This window comes from Taudactylus pleione, unplaced genomic scaffold (assembly GCF_031769625.1).
Source record: "Taudactylus pleione unplaced genomic scaffold, aTauple2 ptg000967l, whole genome shotgun sequence".
In the NCBI taxonomy this organism is placed as follows: domain Eukaryota; kingdom Metazoa; phylum Chordata; class Amphibia; order Anura; family Myobatrachidae; genus Taudactylus; species Taudactylus pleione.
Window position 1 is genome coordinate 3,690,718 of NW_028285368.1, and position 25,388 is coordinate 3,716,105.

The window sequence follows — 25,388 nt, forward strand, 5'->3', positions numbered from 1 at the left end:
GTATATGTTCTGCTCGTACGCCTTGCTACACTTGTTTTCAGAGAATACAGCAAGGCTGCTGGATCAGATGTAATTCCATGAATTATGCAAGTCATTGTACATTCCTGTGCTGAGGCTAGTCAGATGTGAAGAATTCTTCCAGATGTGAAGAGCTTCCCTGGGTACAGGAACTTGTATCTCGCAATAGCAATTATAAAGATGGAGGCTCAAATTTGCCATGAAATCCAGTTACCTACTGAATCATAATGGTTAACTACATCTATGCAAAGACGTTGTTTAGAAAAAAATACAGCTTATCATGAAGTCATTCAATACAAACCTAGACGTAAAAGGCTTACAGTTTAAAATGTTATATCAGTCAATTGATTTATTTATTAGCACACAACTATACACTTCTTATTCAAGAGTGCGAATATAAGACTGAGTACTGTATGTCTTTATGCCATTAACATATACTACATAAAAAATTACCTGCATATAATGTTTAGAATGTGTTTTTAAGGGTTTATTTGTTATTCTTGGTCTATCTATACCCTTTTCTGTGCTGACAACCCCTCACTAATTTCAGTATTAATTTGAGAAAAGAGATGGAGGATAAAATATGAGATATGGTAAGAACTTACCCTTGTTATCTCTATTTCTACGAAGTCCATAGGGTTCCACAGGATACCTTGGGGTATAGGTGTGACGTCAGTCGCAGGGCACCAAAGAGTTAAGCTTTCAGCCTCCCAGGATGCACTAGGTCCCCCTCCTATACCCCGCCCCCGAGCCAAGGCATCTCAGTTAGTTACCAAGCCATAGGCCGGAGGAGGAGAAGGAAGAGAGAGAACAAAGATCTGGACACATACAAGAATCACATTCTCACCAGAGGGAGACGGAAAAAACGCTGACCAGAGCAAAGCCCATCTGCAGCACAGGTGCGACAGGGCGGGAGTCCTGTGGAACCCTATGGACTTCGTAGAAATAGAGATAACAAGGGTAAGTTCTTACCATATCTCATATTTTCTACTTCAGGGTCCATAGGGTATCCACAGGATACCTTGGGGATGTCCCAAAGCAGTATCCTTTAAGGGTGGGGACGCTCCTGTGCAGAAAGGAGAATCCGCCGCCCGAAGGAAGCATCCTGAGAGGCGAAGGTGTCAAACCTGTAATACCTCACGAAGGTATGGACAGAGGACCACGTAGCAGCCTTGCAGATCTGGACTGCAGAGGCACCACGTCGAGCTGCCCACAAAGGACCCACAGACCTAGTGGAATGAGCCTTCAGAGAAGGAGGATCCGGTAGGCCTTCATGAAGATAAGCTTCAGAAATAGCCATACGGATCCAGGCTGCCAAAGTTTGCTTTGAAGCAGGCCAACCCTTTTTACGGAAGCCATAGAGGACAAAAAGCGTCCGACCTCCTAAACGAAGAAGTGCGGTCAACATAAGTCCTTAAGGCCCGCACAACATCCAAAGAGGCCTCACCCACGGAAAGACCCGGTGAGTTAAAGGCCGGAACAACGATTTCCTCGTTAACATGAAACTGGGAAACAACTTTGGGAAGAAACTCGGGCCGAGTGCGGAGTACTGCCCTGTTCCCATGAAAAACCAAGAAAGGGGGTTAACAAGAAAGAGCCCATAACTCAGTAACACGTCTGGCCGAAGCAATAGCCAGAAGGAAAACAGTTTTAGCTGTTAGCCATTTAAGATCCACTGAGCCCAGTGGTTCAAACGGCGGTCCTTGGAAAGCCCTCAGGACCACAGCCAAATCCCAAGGCGCCACAGGTGGAACAAAGGGCGGCTGAATGCGGACAACACCTTGCATAAAGGTGCACACATCCGGGATTGTAGCAATCCTACGGTGAAACCAGACAGACAGGGCCGAAACCTGTACCTTCAAAGAAGCAAGGCGAAGCCCATGATCTAGTCCCGCTTGCAGAAAGGCGAGAATCCGAGACAGACGAAACTCCCGCGGTGCATAACCTCTTGGTCGACACCACTGGAAGAACGTATGCCACACGCGATGGTATATCCTCGCGGAAGACGGTTTCCGAGCTCGCAACATGGTACGCACCACAGAGCTGGAAAACCCCCGGGACCTCAGCATGGCCGTCTCAACAGCCACGCCGTCAAAGACAGCCGAGTCAGGTCCGGATGACGACAAGGACCCTGAGACAGAAGGTCCGGTCGTAGCGGCAACCGCAGAGGACTGTCCACGGACAGACCCTGAAGGTCTGAGAACCAGTGCCGTTTGGGCCACGCGGGAGCTATCAACAGGAGCGTCCCTCCTTCCTGTTTGAATTTCCGGATTACCCGTGGAAGAAGGGAGACCGGAGGGAACAGGTATGCGAACCGGAACGTCCACCGGATGGACAGAGCATCCACCAGAGATGCCCCTTCGTCTCTTGTGCGAGACCCGTACACCGGCAACTTGTTGTTGTGCCGGGACGCCATGAGGTCGATCTCTGGAAGACCCCATCTGTCCACCAGTAGTTGAAAAACGTCCGGGTGCAGGGACCATTCCCCCGGATGAACGTCCTGGCGACTTAGAAAGTCCGCCTCCCAATTGAGCACTCCCGGGATGAAGACCGCTGATATGGCCGGAAGATTGCGCTCCGCCCAAACCAGGATCCGAGACACCTCTACGAGAGCCACCCGGCTTCAGGTTCCTCCTTGCCTGTTTATGTAGGCCACGGTGGTAGCGTTGTCCGACTGGACCTGTACCGGGTGACCCTGGAGAAACCGATGTGCCTGCTGGAGAGCATTGAAGACCGCACGGAGTTCCAAGATATTGATTGGAAGCTCCGCTTCTGTCGGCGTCCACCTGCCCTGGAACAGATGTGGACCCGAAACTGCTCCCCAGCCCCAAAGACTGGCGTCCGTTGTCAACAGGACCCAATTTGGAACCCAAAACGGACGTCCCTCGCTGAGGTGGGTCGTCTGTAACCACCAAGCAAGGGACAGGCGAACCTCCGGGGTGAACACAATCGTCTGGGACTTCAGAGACTGAGGCAGCCCGTTCCACTTTGACAGGATCAGGTGCTGCAGAGGTCTGGAGTGAAACTGGGCATATTCCACCATGTCGAACACCGACACCATGGAGCCCAGAAACCTCATCGCCGAGTGTAGAGACACCCGGCGGCTGTGCAGACAACTGCGCACCCTTGACTGTAAAGCAGAGATCTTTTCCTCCGTCACGAAGATCTTTTGCTGTCCCGAGTCCAATAAGGCTCCAAGATGCAGAATCCTCCGAGACGGGATTAGAGTGGACTTCTGCCAGTTGATTAGCCAGCCGTGCCGTTGCAGCAGGGCAATGGTCAAGTCCAAGTGGCGTAACAGGAGCTCTGGAGATCCCGCCACCAATAACAGGTCGTCCAAGTACGGCAACATGCGGACTCCCTGCAGCCGCAGAGAAGCCGCCATGACCGCCATCACCTTGGTGAAAACACGCGGTGCTGTCGCCAGGCCAAAAGGTAACGCCCGAAACTGGAAGTGGTCGCTGCGGATTGCAAACCTGAGGAACTGTTGATGGCGCAAAAGAATAGGGACATGTAGGTAAGCATCCTGTATGTCCAATGACACCATGTAGTCCCCAGGTTCCAGCGCCATAATGATGGACCGTAGGGTCTCCATCCGAAACTTCGGTACCCGCAAAGACTTGTGGAGTGCTTTGAGGTTGAGAATCGGACGATACGACCCATTGGGTTTCTGTACCAAAAAAAGATTTGAATAGAAACCCTGGCCCCTCTGGGAGAATGGAACAGGCACTATAACTCCAGCCTGGAGCATAGTGTGCAATACCTTCCGCAGCTCCGTAGCCTTGTTCCGGTCTGATGGTAGACCCGTGGTGAAGAATCGAACCGGGGGTCTGTGCCGGAAGGAGAGGGCGTACCCGTGGGAGACCACCTCCAGAACCCAAGTGTCTGTCGTAGTGACCGACCAACACTGGGCGAACTGCAGCAGGCGGCCTCCCACCCTGGGATCCCCCAAAGGGAGGCCCGGACCGTCAGGCCGCAGGCTTGCCATCTGGCTTGGGGGCCGGACGTCAGGTACTCCATGTCTGCTTCTGGGGCTTGACCGATTTCTTAGGGCCAGCCTGACGAGGAAACGACTGTGGTTTGGGCCTGCCCTGGGCCCTAGATGACCGAAAGGACGATGGTCCAGAACCAGAAGGAGCAGCGGCCGACGGGAGACAAGCCGATTTGGCTGCCGCCAGCGTGGCCACAATCTTATCCAGATCCGGACCGAAGAGAACTTCTCTGGTAAACGGCAACACTTCCAGACCCTTCTTGGAATCTGCGTCCGCCTTCCAGGATCGCAGCCACAAGGTGCGACGAGCAGCTACCGCTGCTGAAGAAATTCTAGACACCAGAGTACTAATGTCTAGAGCCGCCTCGTTGATGTAGGTGGCCGAATCACGGAGATTGCCAATCAACTCCGCCTGTTCGGCCGGACAGTCGGAATCAAAAGAAGCCTCTAATGAATCCGCCCAGCGCTCCATCGCTCTGGCAACCCAGCAAATGGCCATAGCCGGCCCTGCTGCCCCCCCCCCCCGCAAGGGAATAAGCGGACTTCAGGCAGATTTCCACCTTGCGGTCCGTAGCATCCTTAAGGGAGGACATGGATGGCATCGGCAATGTGGCACTACGGACAAGACGGGTCACGTGAGAATCCACCTGTGGAGGGGATTCCCACTTAGCAAAATAATTATCCGCGAACGGATAAGCCACCGCCAGGCGTCTCTGCGACTGGTATCTTTTGCCAGGCTGTTTCCATGCCTCCTCTAAATGGTCCACCAACTGACCTGAGAGAGGAAAGACTGTGGCATCGCCCTTCACATCTTTGAAAAAGGCATACTTAGATTTAGCCGCTGGGGGAACTTCGTCCTCAATCACCAAGGCTGTGCGGACCGCCCGAATAAGTCCAGGAATATATACTTTGGACTTAGCATCAGCGTCCTTAGTATGGAGAGGTTCCTGATCGTAAGGATCAAGAATCTCCCCATCATCAGACGTCCCTTCGTCATCCTCATAAGGAGCGGACAGAGACGCCACCGGCCATTTATGAGGCCGCATCACAGACTCCCCTTGCAACACATCCGACAAGTGCTGTACAGAACTCGTCAGAGAGTTAACCCACGCTGGCTCCTGAGAAACCGGGAGCGGGGAAATAGGGAGACTGTGGGGTACCACCAATTGTCGTGGGAAACCCTGCATGGGTGACGACACCACAGACTGCTGGGACAAACCCATCGGAGTAAACGCGGGCTGCGGAGCTAACTGGCCCACTAAAGCTGTTAGCGCCTGAGCGAAACAAGCCCAGGGCGGCTCCTGTACCGGTGCTGTAACCGTAAGAGGCCGCGCCATGGACAAACACTGCCGGCAAAGGCCCTCCGCGCTACCCTCCTCCTCCGCTAACGGTACTTTACACGTGGTACACTGTAGCCGGAGGGGAAAATCACTTTCAGACATGATGGCACCACGTATGTGACCCCGCTCACCAATTATATATTCAATAGGCGAGAGACCACCCTGCAGCACCGCACCGCAAGGGCTTAGCAGAAAGAACAGGGACAGTAATAAAGCTGACAGTCTTGAGAAGAAAAGTTACAGGCAGCAGCGCTAGCACAGTCACATACAATGCAAAGAAAATCAATTCCTGCACTAACAGCGCTGATCACTCAACTACACAGACACAGGGCCTGGTAAGACACAGCGCTGCATACACAGACCTGACCACAGCGGAGGAGAGGTATGCGGGGGGACCCAGACCACGATGCTTCCAATGCAGGCTTCCAGCAGCGTTCACCATGCTTCAGAAAAGATGGCCGCCGAGGAGCAGAGAGAAGGCTGGCCTGGGGGAGGAGCGCTGACACAGGGCCAGTCAGCACAGTGCAGAGAGGGCTGTGTGCAGCGGGGGAGGCGCCGGCTGTGAGACAGGGAAGGCGCGCTCCCCTGGCATGCATTTAACCCCTGGGACGCCGCAGCGCTACCGCTCTGCTGCGGTCCGCTGTCCCAGGGGGTAGTGGAAGCGCAGGTTGGTCGCCTGGCTCCACGCTGCAGCCAGTCCCCAGGGAGCCCCCTGCCTGGGGACTTAGGACCATGTGATCAGCGGGGACCCACCGCGGGACCCCGCTGCTTACCTCTGTCCCCCTTGAATCCGGCCATGGTCCGGAACATCTGAGGTCACCGCTAGCTGTGACCCCAGATGCCCACCAGCATCCCCGGATCAGTACCGGCGTTCTGGTACCGGCGGGGTGTAGGGAAGACAGCATGGACGTCAGGACTGACTGTCCATGCTGTTCATTCAGATGTGCAGCCACAGCTGCATGAAGAAAAAGCTTCAGGGGCTCTTCTAGCCCCCACTCCAACAGGTGCACCTGACTCCGGCCGGGCACCAAACTAAACTGAGATGCCTTGGCTCTGGGGCGGGGTATAGGAGGGGACCTAGTGCATCCTGGGAGGCTGAAAGCTTAACTCTTTGGTGCCCTGCGACTGACATCACACCTATACCCCAAGGTATCCTGTGGATACACTATGGACCCTGAAGTAGAAAGAACATTTTTCTAAAAAAAAAAGTCCCCCAACCAATGTATAGAGAGACTAACCGCAATACTTCAGTAACTGATAAAGCACACTGAAAGTGTGACAGTATTCCATAATAATGAGATCTATGTATAAAAATGCTGATTCAGTCTACTGTCCTTTTTCTTTATAGCTACAGGAAGAGTATTTACTGACTTTAAAAAAATGGGTGGATTATTGGGTCATGTTTGTCAGGTCACCAGTCATCAAGACTGCACAACTTGCTGACGTTTCATTAGGAAAACAGGCTGCTAGGTCATACTAGCACAGAAGTCTGAGGGAAAGAGATCATATGTAGATTAATGAATGACAGCAGAGACTGGTTCTAGTACCACTAACAAAACATCAGCTCATGCAAGTTCTTATGAAAGAATGGTACAATAATCCAACTCCAGACACTGTTGTTCCTATGCAAATGCATATTGGAGCAGCTTGTAGTGTGCAACTCACTCTCCGTAGTTCTTTTCTATGTTTCAGATACCTGTGACTTTTTTGGACAGACTAAGCACCAGTAATATATGACTGACGATTGGGAGTTTCTCTCTGAAATGTATGGCTGGCAGTCATGAGCTCTTTGTGCAATGTATAGCTGGAATACCTGATCCTTTAGGACTTGCTGGGTATGATGGTAGTGGCAGTGTGTGAGTCCTTTAAAAATATATTTTTGGAAAAAGAAAAAAGACACAACCTCACCATCTGTTAACATTAAAACATTAATGGGAACATTGCTGCTAGGTATAACATGCTGTGAACAGCTGGGGTTTATGTTAGGTACTGATGGGTATAGTGTTTTAGTACTACTAGATACATTGTGATTATCTATTTATATATAGTTATGTACTACATATTATTTATAACAAAACTTCAAATTTCACTTTAGTTTTTTTTTTTACATGTTTAACAAAACATTAATTTTATTATATTTTATTATATTAAAAGGTGACCTTAGGATGCATGTCTCAAAAAAGAAAAAAGGTTACAATCAGAGTTTACATCCTGAAATATTGACGCCAAGGGGTGTATTTGCTAAGCAGCGGGTTTGCGTTTCTGGCAGGTCTACTGAATTTTACTGGCCGGATTGCATCCCACAGATTTACTAAATCCAAAACCCCTGTTCCACTGAGAATCCAGACTTTAGAAAACAATTGCATATCGAAGCACCATCAATGTTTTTATCATTCGTATAGAAATACCAGATTTATTAAGTGGCAGGTTTAGAACCCACCACAAACCCATCCAAATAAATTTCCTGCCGCAGGTGTTTTTGAAGTAAGTGCTGCCCAGATGTCTAAGATCCCCAGGACCTGTGCAGATCCCCAAACAAATTGATCAGCTCTAGACCTCGAATCTTGGACTGGTAGTGAAAAAAAAACTCTGTGGGGCAAACACCATGAGTAACCATAATTTTCCACTAACCATCATTAGCAAGTGCTGGTGGAAGCATAGAGGGGAGACCTACACTGTGGATGTGTCCCCACCATCATTCCACCAGCCCTAGTCCAATTAACTCCAAGGTTGGGTACTGGGAATAATCATGCAGTCCCCCCCACACTTTGTCCCCATGATTTTCTTCTACTAGCCTAGACCTCAAGGACAAGGGGTTGGTTATCAATTTGGGGGACCCCACAGCATTTTTATTTTTTAGATTTCTTGGGAAATGTAACTATTTTAAATATATCCTAGGAATTGTGCAGTGCTTAAAAACGGTGGCAGATTTATGGTGGTATACAGGTTTAGAAACCGATGGGCATTGCCTATTGGTTTCAAAATGAAAGCAAACCCCCCGCTTACCAAATACACCCCCCGCTTACCAAATAAACCCCCAAATAATCCTGCTAAATGTTATCCCTCCTGCAATCAATTGTTAACATGCCAGCAATTACCAATCTTACTGCTTGTTTGTAATTAAGGTTTTATTCACTATATACAAAATATATAAAAACAGGACAACTAATAGGGATGGAAAATAGGAAAATATTATCAAGTCCATAGAATAAACAACAGTGTATGTTCGTTGTGACATTTATATTTTATATAAGCATTGCACAATACCTGTTATTTGACCTCTTCCATTTTCATTCACTGCAATACCAGCAGCCAGACCTTGAAATATATGGTTTCCACTGCAGAAAAACATACAATAATATAAATATATTCTTGTTTAACTCCGATGTAAACAATGAAATAACACCTGCCATGAGCAAGTAGTGAAGGCTGAGTATTTCTCAACTGATGATTAATAATGACAATGCAGCTTATCAATACACTAGGAACCAAAATAGGAGAACGTAATGGAATGTACACCTATAGAAGTGATGGGGTACATCAGAAACTACCATTTCCTCTTATAAAATTAGTGGCCTACACTCTTAATAATTAAAAAATGCCTGAATGTTGACACAATAAATGTATGCATTATTAAGGGTATGTGCCACTAATTTGCGATCTTCCATAGCATTTGAATAACATTTCCCTGTGTGCTGGACCAGACCTCAGACACCCACTCCCACTCCCCAACAGACCAAGAGAGATAGGCAGCATGTGTCACATAATAACCGGCGAAGATGCTATTGGCTCACTGCATGGTGACTCTTCCCCAACTGGGTCTCCAGGGAACCCGTACTTGAGGTCTAATCCAGTGCACAGGACACGGGACACAGGGAGACTGTAATGTATTAGATCAGATCTGTAGAAGGCCATTGCTGCAACATACAATGACAGTAATAGAGGTACATAGGGGCAAATGTACTAAGCTCTGGAAAGTGATAGATTGGAGAGTGAAACTACCAACCAATCAGCTCCTGTCATTTATCAAACACAGCCTGTAACATGACAGTTAGGAGCCGACTGGCTGGTAGTTATCACTTTCAAATGTGTATCACTTTCCAGACCTTAGTACATCTCTGCCTAGTATTCAGCAAATAACCACTGGGCCAGGCTGTATGATGGTGACCCCTACATAGACACAAATAACTAGTATAGCAGAACCAGTAGGACATGAGAACTGATAAGGATCTTAAAAAAAAAAAAAAAAAAACATTCAAAAGCTACTGCACCTAAAATTTAGTTTTTCCCCAATTTTCTTCAACCTATAGTGGAGCTGCAAACTTCCTTATCCAATTACTGGCAAATTGGGAGAACAATTTTAACATAAATGAGGACTTGGACAGAAATCAAGGAGTAGGAGAGGGGTAACAAATTGAAGCGTGGTGGTTCTCACTCCCTATAGTGCTGCTATCATCTTCATAAATAAATGTCCCTCTAATAATGAATGAGATAACCTTACTTACTACTTAAGTGGCTGAGCACTGCAATATAGTTAGATCAACTACCTCCTAAATGTGGCTCCCCCTCCTGTCACCTGTTCAAAACAAAGCATCTCACAGCGATTATGCAAAGTGCTGCTGATGGCTTATCAACCAGACATATGTTTAATGTTCTCTTGGAAAGTGATTAACAGATCTTTCATTTGCCTCCCAGGGGGGTGCCTAACCCTAACCTCCCCCCGAAGGTGCCTAACCCTAACCCCCCCTTCCCCTAGCCTAACCCTAACCCTCCCGGGGGTGGGGGTGCCTAACCCTAAGTCCCCCCAGGGTCCCTAAACCTAACCCCTCCTGGCGTTGGACGATCGGTCTGGCATCCTGTCTGGGTCCCCCGGCATCAGGATTAACATAGGTGTCAGTATTTCAATGCCTATGTTAGTTCCCTTGCCGGGATTACACTGTCGGGATTGTGACCACATGACTGCATCCCGGATATGAGTCGTACTAAGGAGTGCATTTATTTTAATGCAATCTTTTATTCATAGAATAACATGCATATACCTGTAACACTGGCTCATGCACCAGTGTCAATATATTATATTACCAGTGCTTTTTTCCGCTGGTACACAGTACTGGCACATGTGTTATGGAATCTTTTTTTTTTTTTACTAGATCAGGAAACATTAAGAAATCAGTGAAATCATTTCAGAAGTTAATAATGTATACATCTGAAAACCTGTCCGGAGTATGGAAGCTACTATAAATCTCAAGTTGTAACTTCAGATGATTGCCGGTAACTTTTTTTCTGACTACTGATACTTTTTTTTTTTAATAGAAAAAAGGACTGTATATTACATGGTTATCAGTATATGGTCACACTGAATATATTTTATATAGGGGGGCTCAGAGTGCCCCCCTCCCCAGCGCGCCGCACCACTTCGCGGCACTACAAAACGTTACTTTTTTTAAGGGGGCGTGGCCACACCTTCCGTGATTAGGTCACGCCCCCTTATCAGTATGTAGCCACACTAAATTCTCTCTCTCTCTCTCTCTCTCTCTCTCTCTCTCTCTCTCTCTCTCTCTCTCTCTCTCTCTCTCTCTCTATATATATATATATATATATAGATAGATAGATAGATAGAGGAACAGTGCTGTTAATAAATGATTAATTAGAGATGGAGTGGTTGTAGTGTCTAAAATTAATTGTATCCAATTTTATTTAAAATAATTTTACAATTTGTGCATTGTAGGTGTAGCAGCAATAAACAACACACAATGTGCAAGTGCAATGATAGTTAGTTAAATAATTGGAAATGAGTATGCCCCACTATCCTCTGGCAGGGGCGCCGAGAGGGGAGAGGGAGTGGGTACTAATTACCCAGGCCCGGTCCTGCTGGAGGGGCCCGGGTCTGGCACCACTTTCTACTCCCTCTTCCATCACAGCAGCCCAACACACGCTGCAGTGTGCTGGGCTGCACTGGGAGACTGCTCACGGCTGCTAAGAAGCAGCCACAGAAGTCTCCTATGCCTGTGGAGGAAGCAATCAAGCTGATCGCACCCCCCAATGGCTATGCACCAGGCTGAGCGGGCTCAGAGGGCCCCCCCCCAGCACGCAGCACCGCTTCATGGCACTGCAAAACGTTACTTTTTTTACCAAAGGGGGCGCGGCCACGCCTTCCGTGATTAGGTCATGCCCCCTTTAACCCGGACCCGCCGCGGCTCTTGGCGGGCCTGTTCTCTGGTACCAGGATTAGTGTTCAACTTGTGTTCAATCCAAAATGCAATATAAAAGGGAATAATAACCTGTCCCTGGTAGTCCTACCAAATATGTTTGATGAGCTATAAACACTCAGCAAGCATAAATATCCAGTAGTGTATAGTTACCACAGCCAATTGCAGGGGTTCCTTAATTAGCGGATGTGACTCACACAACAGTAAAGGCCCCCATACATCAGCAGTCTGAAAACCACAATTGAACAATATGAAGATTTGTTGCCTGATTTTAGGATTTCCCAGTCTAGCAATCTGCGCCCATACATTACAGATCTTTTTCAGTGATTTGCAGAACATTTTCAGCAAACATAGATCTGTCAATCTTGAAAGGCCCATCATTTTACTAGTAATGGTCTGCAAATCTGCTGATCATCTCCATACACTAGCAATCTACAGCCCCAATCCATCTGTGAAATCCAACATGTTGGCCAATCTGATTTACCAATTCCAATCACTTTTTTGTTGAAATCTGCGATCTGTGAATCCCATATATTGCAGAAATTTTTACACAATTATCTGCAAATTGCAGAATTGCCACAATCGATTGCTGATGTATGGGGGCCTTAAGAGTCCCTTGGCTTTAAATTGTTGCAAGTGCTGTTGTTCTTTGTGTCCTTGAGATTTTGCAAACCCCAGGCACTGTTTATTTGCTTGCAAAATCCAGGGGCTTGGTCCAGGTGTAATCCAGAATGCAGTGGCAAGTCCTGTGATGTACACGGATCAGTGGGGTAGGGGGGTCACACTGAATAGTTTATATGTTTAGGTGTAGATTTACTAAAGTTCGGTTGTCGAAGTCGACGATAATCGGCGGTTTTGACAAGTAGTTTTAAAACGGCAATAGAAATAAATGCTAAATCAGGCTAAGGGGCATATGTATCAAAGCTTGATGTGAGAGAACATTGTGAAATATATATCACCAACCAATCAGCTCCAAACTATAATTTCTTAAACACAGCCTACAAAATGTAAGTTAGAAGCTGATTGGTTGGTGATATATATCTCACATCAAGCTTTGATACATATTCCCCTAAGTGTTTTTTACCAAATAGTCCCTTTTTTGGCATGAGGCTGTGACTACAGGGAGAAGGAAAGGAATATAAATGTAACTTGTGAAGCAGGAGTATGGAAGTGCGGTTACCTGCCAGGTCACTGCTGCTGAAGTGGACAGTAGAGGCCTCAATATTATATTCAAAAGGAACATCAATGTCAGTAAAGGTTTTCAGACAGATGTTAAGAAGAGTGCAAAGTTAAATACAGGTAGAGGGTCATCAGGAGTGTGTTGCTAGACCCTCACAGCTATGTGAACAGTACAAAGACTAGAAGTAGAAGCCAATTTTAAGTACGGTCAGTGGGGTCAAAGGACTCCCAGTGATGTGGTGAAATAGACTAGCAGGGAAACATTTGCAGAATATTATGAATATATGAATCAGAAAAGGTGATTACTTAGAACAGGATTACCGATTTACAGCAGCTAACAAAAATCAGCTGAAATAAAAAATATATTTCAACAAAAAATAAATGTGTTAAAACAAAATTAATACAAATCTGACCACAAAAGAATTTAATTTATATATGTTTTTTTGATATCAAATTGGATGCTAAGATGCCATACTGATGAACAAGTATACTATAAAGTGATCTTATCAATTGTTCACAGAAATTAATCACCTCTACTGACTCCATTAAGTAAGAATTAAGAATAAGGGGGGTATCCAATTATCTTTGGGCCCTAATGGATAGCAGTGTTAAGCGAAATTTGTGGATTTTTCACCAAGTATCCCAATCTTTTTCACACTACAGTTCTCCCGAAAACACATAGAGCCCACGATAAACTCGAGGACCTGTGTCTTTGCGATTTAGGGCCGTATTCAATTAGCAGCAAAAACAGCCGTTTTTTTTCCGCCATTGGCGAAAACGGCCGATTTTCGATAAAAAACAGGCTATTGGCGAAAAACAAACTGGAGATAAGTTCACTCCATCCCAGACCAGGTGAAAAAAAAAAAAGCAAAATCCCTATTTTTTGTCAAAAATGTGGGGATTTCTTTCAGAACCCTTTGGACACCCCACCTAATGATAAATTACCCCCCCCCAAAAAAAAAAATTTGTAAGTTGTGCACTTTGGCAAAAAACGACCCGGCAATTTTGAGTGAAAAAAAATTAAAAAAACGTTGAAAGTGATAGGAAGCTATTTTTTCCCCAAGAAATTACTGCTCCACGTGAATTGGGGATACGTTAAAATGGGTGCAAGTATATTTTCATGTCGTACAAACGCAAATTTGAAAAACGGAAAAAAACGCCCCGCTGCGACCGCGTGCGATGTTTAAAATACTTCACACATCCATACTGTCTCCCGAAAAATCAGACCCAATACATTAAAACCATTTTCAATTTTTTTAAATTTGCGCGGTCGTTTTTCGACAAAGTGCGCAACTTACAATTTTTTTGGGGGCTCATTTAACCTTCGAGGGGTGGCCAAAAGGGTTCTGAAAGAAATCCCCACATTTTTAGCTAAAAATAGGGATTTTGCTTTTTTTTTCACCTGGTCTGCAATGGAGAAAACTTTTCTCCAGTTTTTTTTCACCAATTGCGTTTTCGCCTGTTTTTTGACGAAAATATCACCTTTTTTGGCGAAAAAATGGCCGTTTGACTATGGCGAAAAAAACGTCTGTTTTCGCCACTAATTGAATATGGCCCTTAGATGGTGGAAAAACTGCAGTTATCGTTGATTATTTTTTCGGGACACATCAGGCCCCGAAAATATCCACGATAAGTGCCAGCATTGGGCGGCACTTCGAGGCTAATTGGATACCCCCCTAAATCACTAAAGAGTTTAAAAAAATAAATAAATGTAGAAATGTGTAGACTGGCTTACTACTGTTCGGACTCTTACATGAAGCTACAATGATCTCTGCCAATGCTGACAGCTGCTGTGAGCTAGAGCCATTGGCAGAAAGAATCACATCTCACAAGACACTGCATCTCCAGCTATGGTTCTGGACAATAGTCTTGGCATCAAACATGGCTCTGCATCTTGGAACTGAACACTGGTATGGCTCAGAATACCACACTTGGCACCCTCCCTCCGGAGCCTGTGCTGCTGGTTATTTTACTGCCTCGGGAGTGAACACAGAAGTTCCTGCGCAGGCAGTGGCGTAACTATAGAGGGTGTAAGGGGTGCGCGTGCTATGGGGCCCAGGGGCTTAGGGGGCCCACCAGCCCAGTAAGTAAACCCCTGCACCCATAGGTGAAACTCAGGTGGTCCGCGTGTGCACCGAACCACCCACTAGAATCGTCAGTGGCGTAACAATAGTCTCTGCAGCCCCCATGGTGGCTCGGTGCCGAAGCAGTGAGGTGAGAGCAACGTATCGACTAGTGCCGTGGGAATTCGGGGGACAGGTGGGCCGCAGGCGGCGTGGGAGCCGGTGATACTGTGAGCTGCCTGGGCAGCTGGCTGTTAAGCCCGGCGGGTCAGTCACCAGTGAGCTGATCAAATCAGCAAGAGGTGAGGGCTGCGGGCGGACTGCTGCGGGTACATGAGGGCGAGTGCTGGGTTGCAGACAGTGCTGTGCACAGTAAGTGACTGCGACTCTGGCTGGTCTCTGGCTATATACTTATTATATGTTAAAGTGAAAGGGTACAAATCACCAATGTCACATTGTCTTTAGGAAGGGATTACTTACAAAACCAGGGTATAGTTTCTCTCTTCACTAAATAATCAATACAGTACTGTATTGATTATTTAGTGAAGAGATAATCTATACTCTGGGTTTTGTAATCAATCCCTTCCTAAGGGCAAGGTGACATTGGTGATTTGTGTACCCTCTTGTGGCATAATGTGTAATGGGCATATTTTGTGTGTGGCATAATGTGTAATGGGCATTATGGTGTTTGGCATATTGTGTAATTGGCATATTTTGTGTGGCATATTGTGTAATGGGCATTATATATACATATATATATATATACATTTATACATGTATACCACTGGTTGAGACCTGAGTTGGGGGGGTTCCTTAAAAATGTTGCTATGGGGCCCACAAATTTCTAGTTACGCCTCTGTGTGCATGTATATACTATATAGGTCAGCTCCAGTTCAGTGAACTGCGCAACAAGTGAAAGCGGGAGCAGCAGCTATAACATGATGCCAATAATGCGCTATGATACTTTTTAAAACCATGCAGATGTAAATGCATTTACTAAAACAGCCAATATAGTGTACACCAGTATAGGCCAATTTACACCAGCAATATATCACATACACTTACACCATACTTTCTGACTTTCTGGCTTCCCCCTCTGGAAACACAGCAGGGGGCGTGGCAGCGTCATAGAGGGGCAGTGCATGGGGGCACGATTGCATCATCGCAGCCCCGCCCTGCTGTACAGTGCCGAGATCACAGGCACTGTAAAGCGGGGGGACAGGACTACAATAACACGATTCAGTGCGAAACGCGTAATTGGCCTGGTCACTTTTGCTTGGAAAGTGGGCGGCTGCAGGGGTTTGTGTGTGCGGTTGCAGAGTGGTGCGGGCAGGTGACTTGCCCACTTTTCCGGGCAGCCGGGAGTGCCACCTGATTTTTGGGAGCCTCCCAACCGATTCGGGAGAGTAGGCAAGTATGACTTACATCCATGTTTATACTTATTTGAAAAAAAAACCCATGTATTCGTGGAATTGGATTGAAATGCCACCGACTGTGTAGCCGCCGGTTCAAATCCCGACGCGCTAGCTCGACGCGGAGGTAATCCCGACAGCGGAGGTAAGTAATCTAACCCTCCCCTCTCCCCCCCTAACCCTCCTTTAGGGGTGCCTAACCCTAACCTCCCCCTGTTAGTGCCTAAAGCTAACCCCCCTGCACCCTAAACCTAACCCTCCCGGTGAGCCCCTAACCCTCCTCCCTTTCCCTAGCCTAACCCTAACCCTCCCCGGGGGGGGTCTTTAAACCTAACCCCCCATCCCCGGCTACATCGCTACTTGCCTCTGGTGCTGGGGGATCGGTATGGCGTCCTGTCGGGGTCCTGGCATCGGGATTAACATAGGCGACGGTATTTCGACGCCTATGTTAAATCCCCTGACGGGATTGTTGCGTCAGGATTGGGACCGGCAGCCATGCGGCCTCCAGTCTCATAACTATATCCCGTATTCGATACTAGGCATCTAAATCTTCAAATTATTCTCTAATAAATCAGAAATAACATCCCTTCTAGTGTATAAGAAATAAAAAAAGAGCTTAAACACACAAGCATAATACATGCCGAAGCACCAATCAGCATTCGCAAAAATCCAATCACTAATAATCACCATTATCAACCACTGTGTGCATTAGCCCTTGATCATCCACAAATATCAATCTCTCTTGTGTATATTTCTCCTAGTCTGCATGTTCTCACAATTACACAAACACAACCTTATTGTACTTGACCTATGTCATTCTTTCCCCATTCCCATCCTGCCTTATGCCTGCATAGACAGGCATAAGTACCAGAATCAAGCAAATCTGCACAGATGCATATGTGTGCACCCACTTTTCCAGGCATGCACAGTGTCATTTCATGTGAGATAAAGTACGCTAAATGGCAGGCTGTATCAGGCCCACTATCACATCTCACCTGTACATAGGTTATCTGGCACACTGTGATAAACTAAGCAGGCTTACCAATATGTGCTCTAACTTTGTATTAATATTCCATCTCAATTTACCACTGTTCTACAAATGTATCATTTTGAATACTGGTAGACAATAGGGTTATGGCTAAATTGGCCTAGACTGAAAATGTCTGTGCTACGGAATTCAGACTGTAAGCTTCACTGGAGCATAAACTGATGTTCGTGAATACGTATTCTGTACAGGGTTACATAATATATGTGCTGTATAAATAAATGACAGTAAGACAAATCGCCAAAACATTTCTCAATTCTTTTATAGTTACAACACATAAAAAAACATATTCTCAGAAGAATGAGATGAGAGTTTTGTTAATGCTGATGACTATAGCCGACAGGGGTAGAGAAGGGCAGCCTCCACAAGATTGTCAGGGCTGGGTGGTATATGGATCTCCAGAATGGAGAATAGGAGAGACATGTTCAGTAGAAAAACATCTTGTAGAAAATGTTGTTTTATTTTCTCTCCATAGAAACAGGGCATGACTGTAATGGTCGCCTTGTTGTCTGCCATATGGCTACATAACTACTGTCTGCTCCTTATGTCCTTTGGATGACTAATTGCCTTGTCAATTTGTTGTTATACACTCGCAGTTCCCAAAGCCATAGATCTGAATCTTGTTCCGGTGACCTTTAAAATGAAAAGCTGCTGGGTCATTCTCGGTTTTCAGCATAGTAACCCAACTGCTAGTGAGAACGAGGACTATAACCGGTTTTTGTTTTTTTATGGACTCATAATATCTACTTTCAAGATAGGCAACTAAACACTACCATATCGAAGAAATGATTTCTACAGAAAAGGATTTGTTTATATACTTAATAAATTAAAAGCTCTATAGCAAAACTGTTATCAGGTGGAGTTATAATATAATCTCCTGACCACCCCTGAGCTGGCTAATAGGATACTTGACCATAAAACCTCATGTACATTTTTGGAAGCAATAGTTACAGGATAATTCTAAATAAAGAAATAATCAGAAATGCAGTCAGAAATTTGGTTAAAAATGACAGTTATTAGAGCACTGAAGCTAATTCCAACATAAAACAGGTACCAGCAGCATAACCATGATGATGCTGAGTATGAATTGGGTGCTTCTGGGATAAATAAGTAGCCAATTAGGCGAATAATGAACAGCATACAGATGCCTGGATTGTGCTATGATATGTACAGCATATACATGCTTTCACATTATATATTTGTACGTTTAAAATTAAATACAACAGATTACCATAAAATATACACTTAAGTCTAATAATATTGTTCCATCTACCATCATGATGGAACTGCCTATATCAGCTCCCTGCAAGTGGTTAGTACCAATGACTAGCAGCAGCACACATTTAAAAGTCATATTGCGTTTTTTTTGTTTTGTTTTTTAATTAGATATTAATATATTATTATACGTCTCAAATGTTGTTTAAGGAATTCAGTATATAAACTGATCATCTTATTTATCCAAACTATACTGTTATATGTGAACTGTGACGTGTTGCATATCAATATTTAAAGTTAAAAGAAAAATTAGGAATCAAGCCTAGATAGGGAAGGAAACAGGGATAACATCAGAAAAGGAACACAGGACCGGATTCAGAGGTGGATGCAAGTGCCCGATGTGCAGAGCCTCCCCTGTCATACTCCCTCCTTTATCATACTCCCAGTCATGCTCCAGAGTTTTGATATAAAGACTGTTTTTATACATATGTGCCTCCCCAGCCATTGACCTCAACGCACGTCACTGGTGGACTGTGACTCCTAGCAACATTGTTTTCCCAAATATTACAATCTCAATAACTTACTGTGGTTCTGGCTTTGTGGACAGTATGATAATTATGTATAAGGTAGGTGCAGACAACCGAGCTTTGTGAGACCATGGATCATATTTGACGGGGCAGTATGTGGTGCTGTGAGGTGGACATTGAAGGGGCTGGGGGAGGTGCAGTGATGTGGTTATTGTAGATTGCTTCCTATATTTTATATCAGTCACTAGAACAGTCTCTGTTTGTCAAACAGGGCTGGTAGGTGATGTATTTGATTATAGTCCTTAGACATAGAGCCGTATTCAATTTGGGAGCGAAAAGTCCATACTGGACTTTCGCTCCACATCGGAGCTTTTCTGGGGATAAAGTATCGGGCACGTGTCCGCTTTATCCCCGTAATCAATTTAAAAGCAGCGAAACATGGTGAAAACTTATCCCCGTTTTTTTTTCAAAGACTTTGAGAAACCTACAAAAAGTCTTTGAAATTGAATACGGGGATAATTGAAATAGGCGACAATGACGTAATCGGTGATAAATTATCACCAATTCCGACTTTTTGCAGCCTAATTGAATACCCCCCATAATGATTTTTCATATATTTCCTACACTTGAACCGCATAACCAGTGAATAAACCACGTCTGCAGTTTTTTTTGCCATGTTCACTGTGCTGTTGCCATCCGCTGGTAGAAAACCCAGAGCCACTTGATTGCATTTGCCCCCCAGGCTAAAAGTAGCCAACCAGCCCCTGAATCTATCTGTATGTCTTTGATCTGTGAGAAGAAACCCGAGCATCTGGAACAAACCCATATGAACAAGGGTAGGACATGAAAACTACAAATCAGAGATAGTACACTCAGAATGAAACCCAAGCCATCAAGGAGGACAGTAATGCCAACCACTGTGCCATATACCATCAGACTACTTCCATCAGTTGTCCAACCAGTATCTCCTGCTTCCTCACTTCCAGACACTTTATTTTCACTGCCTGCTCTATCACTTTTACTCTGTCCTACATCCCACATGTTGCACTGCCTCTCAAAGGGGATTTGTACAAGTCTGACAATTAAATATCTGCAATGCTGAATGGAATCTTTGCAGAGAAGCACAAATAGAGCTCTGTGAAATAGGACTTGATTATATAAAAAGATCCTTTGCAGTGAGCAGTGATTTATGATTAGTCTTATTTATTAAATTTTTTTTAAAATAATTAATATGTGAGGCTTGAAATGTCAGGGAAGCCCACTGTTGCCAGCATTGATGAACACGGTTTTGAATAGCTTCCTATTAATAAGAAGCAATCCATGGCTGGTATCATTAGTTCCGGCAGCAGCGGCTCCCTTATCATTAGCACCAAAGGCAGTAGGCCCCCCTTTCATCAGTATTGGCTGCAACAGGCCCCCCTGTCATCAGTGTCGGCAGACAAAGCAGGATGTGGATGGAGGGGGTTGGATCTTATCGTACTGATCCTGAGGGCTCTTTGGACCAGCTGTACTTCCTACCTTCCCATATGTCCCCAGCTCTCCTCCTCCTTGTTTCTATTGGCCAGACCTTGAATGTGCACTGCAAAAGCCCTAAGGACTAGGAGGTAATGGGATATGTGTGTGTTTGTACATCAAGTGGTAAGGTTTCATGGCATGGTGGACCAATCACAAAGAAATATGATGGTGCTATATCAATACATGTCAATATGCGGGGAAGCCTGCAGGACATGCAAGGGGCATGTTGGAGGTTTGATGGCATGAGGGGTGTAACGGGACTGGGAGCTGGTAATAAGTGTGGGTGAGAGATGTAGATCTTCACAAAGCGGAGGTTGGATATGTTTTGAAACAAGAAATGGATGTTGGTGTATTTTTGTTGATGGCCCTGCATGATAGTAAAAGTACTTGCTATTGGGTTTAGCAAAACAAATGTAGGGGCTTACAGAGCAGAGCAGCAGTAGAAGAACATCTTGCAGGGAAAACCAGTCTAGGCACTGTGTTTAAAATAGATTGTAAGGGTAAAAGACAAAAAAATATTAGTTGTTCATACTTATATCACATCTCCCCCCTCTTATGCATGTGTGCTAGCCAGTGGCCTGATGAAGCCCAATATGCAACGATACTGTAGCAGTCCAGGGTTGCATTGCTAGGGTAGGAGGTAGCAGAAGAATGGATGCAGCCATCTTATTTAGCACAACCATGACACGCATGGAGTGCAGCCAGGTGCTGAAATAGGCCACAGGTAGTGGTGCTAGGCAGCAGGCAACAAAGGTAACAGCATGTGCGGTGATCATTGGGGCTGAAATGAGAGAACTTCTGGGTAGACAAAGAAGTCTAAGGAGAGGTAAAGCAGCGCTGAACAGCTCCACATTAATGGGTGCTGTGGAGAGGAGGACCTTAGTTGAAGGCTGTAAACTGGTCCTGCTTCCCAAGGATCTGAGGATAATACAATATGTTGGATGTCAGGGATGAAGAAAGTCTGAGGGGTGCGGAATGGGTATAATATATATACATATATACACACACACACACACATATACATACAGGTTTTCAAAACCAACACCTTTCTGCAGTTTTGCCAGCAAGATGTAAAATAGCAATAATATTAAATGCAAGGTGCGCTTTGTTTTGCATTCAAAATTATTTGCATTTGAAATCTTGGAGGACAAAAAAAATGTCTTTTAGTAAATATGCCCCGGCCTAAATCTTTGTATTGCATGGACACTATGCTAGATTTGCTTAAAGAAATGCTGAAAACAGAGCAGCATTCCCCAAATTGCTCGCATAACTAGATCTTGCTCCACTTTTCCCCTTTTAACAATTTGGAGTTTGTTAGGTTGAAATGTACAATCATGCAGAATGAATATTGATAGCAAAATAGAAGTAGCATGTTAGAATATACATAGCAGTCTTATGCAATACAGCTGATATAAAAATAGATAAAGCTACCACAGGAAACCCTTCAGAAGTCTCCCATGTGGATAACAATATCTCCCTTGTTAGCCAAGGGCAAGTACGCTTTTTCACAATAACAAACTTTCATCACGTTTATAACAGAATATACAATGATTTAGGTTTCCATATTATTTCTTTCATGAGAACTCTGTACGATATTGTACGATTTTAGGGCACAAAGACTACGTATCTATTATAACAATTCTTAGATTTCATTGTTTATGATGGTATGTGATTATAGAATATGCACCCATCATTTCTCCGTTAATGAGAAAAATGATGCATCAATACATGGACCCCTACTGCTTACTGTAGTTGGAAAACAGCAAGTGTATATTTGTCATGTAGCATGAGTAATATTCATGGAAGATTAGAATTCCTAATTACCAGGTGTTTTTCCGGTTTTTCATTGCATTGGCATTTCAATAAACAAGTCTTCAGCAGAGATGATCATATATATCTCATGGATAACTACTAGTAACACTATGGCATTATTCCTTAATCATATGTTGTTGCTTTCTCTTTTCAGGCATAACAGATTTACAGACTGTGCCAGTATATAATTATAATACAGTATTACGAGATAAATATCAATGCTCTTACAATTGCACTCCATTTTCCCCATGAAATATAAAGGGTGGCAAATGCAAGTATAGTGCACTAAATCATTACTTTACTGCAAAATCCCCACAAAACTGTATATTATTTGACATGCAAAGAAAGCTTTCAATGCTAGATCATACATACAGTACAGTAAATGGCTATATTATGCCATATGAATACCTCCACACCAGCATATCAACTGAAGTGTGAAAGTGATTAAAAGTCCTAGCTTTAGAATAATACTGAAAAAACTTATATTGCATATTTCTAAAAAATATATATGAATATTAATTGCAGCTGTGGATTTAAGGTGCTCAAAAAATCTGGCAAAAAAAAAATACATATTTTTTTTTTTTTTTATCACCAGCGCTGGTTTTATTGTATAACTAAAATATAAAACAGCTATGTATAAAGAAAATGTGTTACAAACCCTGTAATATTTACAAAAGTGAGAGTTTTTAGAAGTGGAGATGTTGCCCATAGCAACCAGATTCTAGCTATTATCTTCTAGAAGGTGCTAGTTAAATGTTAAGTAGAATCTGATTGGTTGCTATGGGCAACATCTCCCCTTCTAAAAACACTCACTTTAGTAAATATACCCCTAATTATGGACCTAATGTGTTTCCATTCCCATGGTGCTTAATCAGCCACGGTGAAAGTCAACATTAAGATAAACATATATGTTATTGAAGTATAAAAAGCTGCGTTCTGTGCGGAATTGCAGTTGTAATTGCATTAGCGTCCGTCTCTGACTCAAGCCCTCAATCTACATTGGCAATACAATTATGAATACCAAGAAAGTTACAGTGACTCCTCAATAATGAGTAACACTAGCATTGGTAGTATCTTTCACTTAGTAAGGCAATTCACGTTTAAGAAAGATGGTCAAATGCACTATTTACACAAGTTTATTGAACTTCAATTGTCATGAGCATACCAATTTAGTGAAAATTGCTGGATGGCTTGTGCTTTGCTTTGAAATGACAACTGTATCAACTGATTGAAATATCTTTACAAATGATTGGGATACTATAATTTTCATTGTAATAATATTGAGCAACATGATGTTGCAACTGGTGCCAATTTCAATGTAATCTCATTGAATACATAATTGTTCACCAGATAACATAATTCAAATGTAATTAATAATAGTTAAATATATCTATCAAGAATTCACTTTACATTAAAATGGAATTGTGGTAGATTAGGATTGTTTTGCCAGATTAGCGTTTTAAAGAGAGCAGTAATTCCCCATTCCCAGGATCTCTATTTGTATGAGAAATAATCAACCCTAATGACATCTGCCCACAATGCACCGCTCTCTGGGCTTTCAAACAGGAGAAGCTCCAGTGTAAACCATGGACAAGTAAAACCTTGTTCACAGCAGACAACTCTCCAACATGACCCCTCCCATCAGGTTCAAAATACCCTACTTCTGGACTTCCACCTAATTTAGGATTGCAGTCACCTGTTTTGAACTGATTAATTCATTAATTCATGAGAAATGTGTTTCAACACAGGTGTATGCAATCATCAATTAAGAAGGAAGTCAAGGAGTAGAGCATTTTGTACATAATGGAACGGGTCATTTTGGAAGGTCTGCAACACTCGTTCCCAAGCAAAATTGTTCATCATACTAAATACATAGTTACAGAGAGCTAGATGCAAATTCTTGGTAAGGGAGCTGCTATCTGTAGTTGACATTTGGGGTTTATGTACCGCAAAATTTGTGTATTCGTGTTGCATTTATTTTGCAACCATAAAGATGTGGACAACTTTCACCAACAATATGTGTGTCGTCTCATGTGGGCTCCAACTGATGTACTATATGCCACTCCTGCACCAGTCAGACACCATGGATTAGAGCAGTGCTTGCCAAACTTTCTTGAATCACAGCGCCCTAGAGAGTATCAGCATTTTTATACAGCATCCCTAGGCCAAAAGTTATTTATTGAGAAATTCAGAAAAAAATATTAATTGAAGTAAATTGTGCTTGCCTGGCTTCCTTAGGTTCAGTTATATGGTCTTGGAAGGATTGCACTCCTGTTTGTCCACATATTTTATGATTGGTAGGCACCAGCACTGGTTTTGCCTATCACGTTGACCACAATTGGTTCTAGGTGCCACTGCACCCAGTGTGGGAACCACTGAATTAGAGTACAGTGATGTCTGCTACTAAGTAAATGTGATAATTCAGGGATTGCCCATCCTCCCAACATGGCTGCCAACTGCAAAACTATATTAATTCAGCTCAGGAATACATAACCTTTCATATACGCTAATATCAAATACGAGATTTGTTGGCACTTTAAATAAATACATATTCAAATCATCTATTATATAATTCAGTAGAATGTATGTGCCAGACATGCGTAGTCCAGGCTAGAGGACTGCGCTTGTGCCCTTCAGGTGCTCATTCTCAGCAGCTCCCTCCCACCAATACTCCAGAGGAAAGAGAAACGGGGCAAGATGTGTCGAGAGAAAGATAGGGGAAAGAGGGGTAAAGAGAGAAGTACAGAGAAACAGGTAGCGAGAGAGAGAAGGGGAATTTGAAGACAGGATAAGACAGGTAGAGAAAGACAGAGAGGGCATGAGAGGGGTAGAAGGAGACAGAAAGGCACAACCGCTAGCGACCCAGCAAAAGACAGTACCAATATTCACCAGTATTAGATATAATTGTAGAAGGTATTCAAAACAAACGATTACTTACAAAAATAAAAATAAATAAATAGCACTGCAGAGTACAAAAACTAGAAATAAGTCGGGAATTACTGAAGAAAATGTGAATAAAAACTTGAAAAAGCAATAGGAGGAAAATTTATAAAATATAATTA

The 25,388-nt window shown here is 44.0% G+C and overlaps 1 protein-coding gene across 3 annotated transcripts in view; it reads right to left on the reverse strand.

Annotated features, from left to right (window-relative positions):
* The window catches only part of FBXO10 (F-box protein 10), a 149,546-nt gene that overhangs the window by 52,944 nt on the left and 71,214 nt on the right, over positions 1 to 25,388 (reverse strand). For all 3 annotated transcript variants that reach the window (XM_088460125.1, XM_088460124.1, XM_088460122.1), the window contains one exon: positions 8,617 to 8,687. In XM_088460125.1, the coding sequence (XP_088316251.1) occupies positions 8,617 to 8,687 (71 nt within the window). The remainder of the gene's footprint in view (positions 1 to 8,616; positions 8,688 to 25,388) is intronic.